The 6,757-nt window shown below is 45.9% G+C and overlaps 1 protein-coding gene across 1 annotated transcript; it reads right to left on the reverse strand.

Annotated features, from left to right (window-relative positions):
- Positions 1–4,799: 4,799 nt before the first annotated feature.
- On the reverse strand, positions 4,800–6,306 carry LOC112796443 (protein SRC2). Its single transcript, XM_025838889.3, has one exon. It carries the CDS (start codon positions 5,903–5,905, stop codon positions 4,943–4,945), a length of 963 nt encoding a protein of 320 aa, XP_025694674.1. The 5' UTR covers positions 5,906–6,306; the 3' UTR covers positions 4,800–4,942.
- Positions 6,307–6,757: the final 451 nt, after the last annotated feature.

Consider the following 6,757-nt stretch of genomic DNA (forward strand, 5'->3'; position numbering starts at 1 on the left):
CCTTTCAGGGCTAAAAAAGAGGTTGGACAATAAAAAGGGTGCTTGGGCCGACGAGCTGGCATCGGTCCTCTGGTCTTACCGGACAACCGAGCAGTCCTCCACTAAGGAAACTCCTTTCCGACTAACGTACGGGGTGGATGCAGTAATACCCGTAGAGATCGGCGAACCAAGTCCGCGATTGCTTTTGAAGGGAGTAGAAGAAACTATAGAAAAGGACCTGATAGATGAAGCCCGGGAAATGGCCCATTTAACGGAAACAGCGCTAAAACAAAGAATAGCTCTGCGCTACAACACCAAAGTGCTCAAGAGGGACTTTGAACCTGACAACCTCGTTCTGAGACGGAATGATATCGGCCCGCCGACCCCCGGAGAGGGCAAGCTAGCGGCAAACTGGGAAGGTCCCTTCAGAGTCAAAAAGGTGATGGGAAAAGGAGCCTTTAAGTTAGAAAGGCTCGATGGCAAGGAGGTCCCGAGGACATGGAACGCGGACAACCTTAGAAGATTCTACTCCTAAAAGACGGAACGACATGCCGGCCAATCTAGCTAAGTAGCCAATTTGTCATTTATAGTAACTTTCAAGTCCTTTATGTGGTTGCCGAATAAGATATACTTATGCAAATTCTCCGCCATATTGTATCTAAGTTTTTCAGATAAATCGTCCCGTCGTGACTAACAACGACACGCGACCCGGGACTGATCACCCCGGGAAGCCGTCAACCACCGTCGTAACAAACAACTACACGAAAGGCCACGAGCCGCCGGTCTAAACGACTTCAAACCAAGAACGGTTAATAGGAACAATAACACGAGCAGTCGAGCAAACGAGAAATATAAACCAAAACGGTTAAAAATGATAACGCAGATAAATAAAAGGTTTATCGCGACAACACGAGCAAGCGACCAAAAAGGTCATTGTTCACAAGCCAAAAGTTAAACGGCTAACATCAAATAGTTCACAAAAGTCAAAAACGGCAAAGACTAAAATAGGTTTACAAGACAGAAGAAAGCGGCTAAACAGGAACTGTAAACAAGGATCATTTCGTGGAAGCATCGACAACCTTGCCGTCATGGATGACCTTGCGAACACCAATCGCCGACGTGTCGAACTCAGGGGCAATAATTTTAACTTGCGCTTTAAGGGCTTCCTCGGTAGCCAGGATCGCGCCCCTGCCCTGTTTGACGACGTCCTTGTACTTAGTCTTCCATGTCGCCAGTTCGGCCTCCACGGCCCTCTTCTCCTCCTCAACTTCGGCCGCACGCTTTTGCGCCGCAGCGACCTGACCTTCCAGAGCCATCTCGCGCTCGACCAAACGTTCAATCGTCGCGTCCGACTCTTTCTGTTTCTTCTCGGCAGCTGTTAACTCTTGTTCGGCGGCAGTCGCTTTCTGCTCCGCAGTGGTGGTCTTCTTCTCGGCAGCATCCAACTTCTCCGAAGCTTGAGTCAATTGCCCCCGGAGAGTTTCCACTTCATCTTTTAATTCATTGTTGGCCTTCCCACTAGCCTCCAGCCTCCTGCGGAGGGACTCCATCCCGGACAGCTCAAACTCGGCCTTCCGAGCTATCACAGCACCCCGCAGAAGTGTTCGGTACATCCACCTCGCTTGCCCGGCAAGGGAAGACTCGTGGAAATACTCCTCGGTGCCAGGGATCAGTTGGGTGTCTATAAAGTTGGATGCATCGAAATTCCTCTCCATGACGGTGAGGACCCCTTCGGGACTTGAGGACGCTTTCCTTTTTCTTTTAGGGGTAGGGACGACCACCTCCACATCATCGTCAGGGGCAGACGTCGAACCCCCTTGACCCACCACTTCACGAGGAGGAGAGGAGTGAACCGGTTTCTCGACCTCGACCTGGGCGGCTTGGGTCGAGGCCCCGGTTCCCCCAACCACGGCCTCCTGCCTCGGAGCTGCATTGTCCTCGGTAGGAGCTGTAGACGTCTCAGCGGCGGACTGGTCATTATCTTCTTCTTCATCACCACCGCCAAGAAAAGTCTGAAACAAGTCGGAAAGACCCGTCACCGACGCAGACATATCCACTGCGAGAAAAAAGAAAGGAGGTCGGTTAATCGTCACAAAATATCAACAAAAGGGAAAAAAGACAAAGGGAAAAGTAAAAAGCTTCTCACAAATATAGTTACGGCCGGACTCCCGGTCACCCATAAGGAGATGGGGATTTACCGGGTTCTTCCCAAAAACCGCGTTTAGCACCTCGGCAATCTGCTGATCTACTGCCGACATGTTTTTATAAACTACCTTAATAAAACTATTGGCTCCTGCCCCGAAGCTCCAATAAGTCGGGATGAGCCGTACCCCCTCCAAAGACAACCAAAAGGGGTGACGACCTTTGGCCGGGCGGACCTTAAAATACTTGTCCTTAAACCCATGGTAAGAATCTTCGTACAAACCGAAAATCTTCCGACCCTGGGCAGCCCGGAAGGACATGAACCCCTTCCTATGTTTCCCCTCCTTGGAAGGGTTTGTGAGGTTGAAGAAAAAGAGAAAAACATCCACGGACACCGGCAGGTCGAGATATTCACAGACCATCTCGAAACATCGGATCGAAGCCCAACTGTTCGGATGCAACTGCGACGGTGACACAGAAATTCGGTTTAAGAGCGCCATTTGAAAGGCTGAGAACGGAATGCGAACTCCGACTTGAGTGAACATGGCTTTGTAGAACCAAATCCAGTCGGCGACCTGGCGGGGTTGGAAGTTGATTTCATACAACCGCTCGTGAGCAGCCGGGACGAAGGCGTCATAATTGGCCTCCTCGTCGGTCCCGCCACACAGGTACCCGGCTCGTCGGAACTCGGTGAGCTCCTCTTCGCCCATCTGATTGGGTGATTCCCTTATATCAGAGACGACCCAAGCATATTGGTCGTACGCCGCGGGGTTAACAGATGCCCGGGAGACCGTGCGAGCCATACCTACATGGGGGTACCATCCAGTTAGTCTAAGAGATCGGTTGCTCAAGCCGAACACACACCACCCTCACGACTTCCCGACTAAGGCCAAACAGGACTAAGTGGCTAAAAGAGCGAGAGAAAACCTACCCTGGAATGGTACTTTTCCCCCCTAACACATCTACTCGTGACTAAAAAGCTACACAGTAACATCAAAAGAACCAAGGCAACAAGCATACCAAAAATAATGCACAAAGAGAGGAATGATTCGGGATTTACCTAAATTGATGGAAAAAGGATGATTGCGAATCTGGAGAAAATGCAAGAAACACGAACGGAGGCACCACAGCAACACCTTGAAATCTTGTAGCAAGGAGGAAGAAAGGAAGAGCAGGGAGTGTAGGGAGTGTGAAAAAGTGTAAAAACGTCGAAATCAATCGTTTAAAAACGGCCCCCAAAGCGCGAAACTGCTGGGGGCAAAATAGTCTTTTCAAACGGGGTTTTTCCCCATTATGAGCATTCAATAACCGGCGCAGGAAACGAAGCGATGAAACGGTTGTTTGAGCAACCAAGAGACGCGCGTTGGGGGGCACATCTTCCCCACGAGCGGCCGACCAGACGAGATGCGAGACGACACGCCATTGGTAGCTCCCACAACTACCATTGGCGCGTGGGGGCACTGTTACGGCCCGGCCCAGAATCAACTTTGGGCCGACCCGACCCAAGCCATACCCGACCCGGACACGCGCCCCCCAACCGACCCGGACATGCGTCCTGTACGGCTCCCACACGGCCGCAGGACAGCGCCCTTGGAAATGTGGGCCTGTCCCATAAGGGGCCCACTACTGACATGTATATAAGGGGAAGATTGGCTCTTCCCCCGAGGTACGACACATATTCCAACCTTATTCTCTGCTCGCCTGCACATTGCTGACTTGAGCGTCGGAGTGTCTTTGCAGGTGGCACCCCCCCCTCTTCTTCACTTCTCCACAAGTGCTCGGTTACTCGCCTACTCGCAAGGAGCGCGGCCCAAGCTAAGACGTCCTCCCCTCTACATCTATCCACCCGACCTGTTCGGAACCCGATCAACGAACAGAAATTCTCTAGTTATTGGCAGAATGTTTTAACTTAAAAAAGAATACTCTAATGCTAACTGATCATAGCGGCTACTGTATTATTCTAAGTGAAGAAAGGTGAATAAAGATTATGGAGTTCTCAGATTTAAGGTGAGGCTCCATTTTGTATTGACCGTCACCAAAATCTACTGACAGAACAGAAGCTTGTATGCAATTAACATTGACAAGTCCTATTGTTTTCTTCTTGTAGTTGCACTTTTTTATCCCAACATAACCAATTAAATAATGCAATAGGCTAGTGATGATCACTGCATAAATAATACAAAAAAGAATTCCCCCCTCTGATTAACTTCTGGAATAGATTCACAATTAGTATTATATACAATAAGGTATGAGCTTGCTTCTCCTACACTGATTCCAATCCAGCATTAAGAAATCAGAACTCCGAGTAAAGTAATAGACTGATTTGGGAGCTGTGTCAAAGTCATCAAATGCTAATCGATGACAAAATTTGTTGCCTTTGTTGTGGGCCACAATTGCTAAGAAAGACTTACAAACCAGCAGAGTGCAACAGGTGAAAACTGAAAAAGAGAGCGAATATTTTTCTACACTTCTTCGAGATTGCTTTGTAGCTGAAGAAGTGATTGAATTATGAATAAGAAAATTTCTCTGTTCCCGGCTCCCAATATTTTGGTATCAGAAGTTGAACCTTCAGTTTATAGCAGTTTTGCTGATCATAGTTCATATAATTATATCATATATTATTATTATCTATAATCTTACAGTTGAAATTAAGAAGAAAAAGGAACAAAGCACGCACGTAAGTAAGTAAGTTCATCTATATAAACATCAAAATCAAAAGATATAAACATTCTGCATGAGTCGTAGTTAACCAACTTCACAAGTCACAACCAACCCATTTATACAGTCCAAAAACAAAATAAGAACCAAAAAGAAAGAAAATTTAAAAATCGAATCCACCAGCATCATCAAATCCAGCATCGTAGCCAGCATCATAATCAGCCGCGTCAGACACCATGTCACCAATCAAAAGCCCACCAAGTGCGCCGCCAAGCAACCCGGCTCCCAATCCCATCCCAAAGTTGTTCTTGTTCTTCTTCGGTTTTTGAGGAGGCTGCGAGTATCCATACCCAGCTTGACCCGGATACCCGTACCCTTGTGGAGGATACCCATATCCGGGTTGCTGAGGCGGGTACCCGTAGCCGCCGTACCCTTGCTGGGGTGGGTATCCAGCGGGTGGATATCCGTGTCCAGCAGGATATTGCTGATGTGGCGGCGGGTAAGCATATGGCGCCGAACTTGATCCTGCCGCCCCAGCAGCATGAGCAGGATAAGCCATAACTGGCTCATTCTTTGAATCCTTGGATGGCGGAGGGTACGCCGTCGCCGGTGGAGGATACTCCGCCGTCTTCGGCGGCGGTGGAGCGTAACTAACCGTCGCCCCCGTCGACGACGCCTTATCCATCGCCGGAGCAGCTGAACTCTTGCCGCCAACTTTGTACGAGAAATTCAGAGAGCCCTTGGGCTTCCCGGAGGGCTTCCTGACCTGGTAAGATACCTGACGAAATTCTTTGCCGTCTTTTCCGCCGGGATTGTCGAGAAGCTCCCGGAGGGGGACGTGGACGGTGCCGATGAGGGTGTCGCCGAGTGTACGGTCGGAGACGATCTTGATCTCAAGAGAGAGACGATTCTGCTGCGCCAAGGAGTCGCTGAAATTGAACTTCATCGGAAAATTCCACGTAGGGCTGGTTCCTCCGTCGCGATCGACGCTGGTTTTGAACTTCTGGGGGTTGTAGATGTCGCCGTTGAGCGAAACGACGGCGTATACGTCCATCTTGGATATCAAATTGACATTCTTGAGATCCTTGGCGGAAACGATCATGAGGTCTAGGGTTCTGTATTCCATTGTTGTGAACAAGGCGATCAGTTTCTTGAGTTGTTGAATTTCGTGGCAGCGTTTAATAGCGGTCGAGATTAATTGGGATTATGACGCTGACGGGGGTATGAATTTATTTATTTATAGACGAAATTGAGAATTATGGAGAATTGGAGATGGTTGCAAAATAAATAATTTTGGAATCTTCCAGGTATTTAAGTTAACGCGTTACTCTGGATTACTATTCTTGATTTTTAGTCGTTCTTTTTATTATTGGTTATTATTTTTTTTTCTTGTTCTAGATATATCAGATATATCGTTTTCAAAATATATATATATATATATATATATATATATATATATATATATATATATCAGATATATCTCAACTCTGAAAGGCGGTACCGTTTTTTTTATTACATATATTTGTTTCTGTATGTAACCATGTATTTTCTTAATCGTTAAGAGAATTTTTTTATCTTTTTTGGATCGCTCATGAGATTTTTAAATATAAATGAGAATTGAATTAAACCAAATTTAAACATCATATGAACTGAAACCCAACTGAATTCATAGGTCATACCGTTACCTATTCCTTAGCAAATATATATATATATATATATATATATATATATATATATATATATATTTTAAATTAAAATAAAAACTTATTTAAAAGTTAGTTCTCTTAAAAATTAGAAAGTTTATATATAAAAATTAATACAATTATTTTTTAAATTTAAAAATTGGTTAAAAGCTGATCGTTGTTTGAATAATTTTTTTTCTCATTATTCAAACAATTCCTTAAAATAAAGTAATTATTTAACAATATTTTTTTATATTTTATTGGTCAAGTGATAATATTTTATTTTAAGATAATAT

The sequence above is a fragment of the Arachis hypogaea genome, chromosome 4, assembly GCF_003086295.3.
Source record: "Arachis hypogaea cultivar Tifrunner chromosome 4, arahy.Tifrunner.gnm2.J5K5, whole genome shotgun sequence".
Lineage (NCBI taxonomy): Eukaryota > Viridiplantae > Streptophyta > Magnoliopsida > Fabales > Fabaceae > Arachis > Arachis hypogaea.

Excerpts from the sequence above, each read along its gene's own strand:
- LOC112796443 (XM_025838889.3), bottom strand. The coding sequence starts at position 5,905 with ATGGAATACAGAACCCTAGACCTCATGATCGTTTCCGCCAAGGATCTC.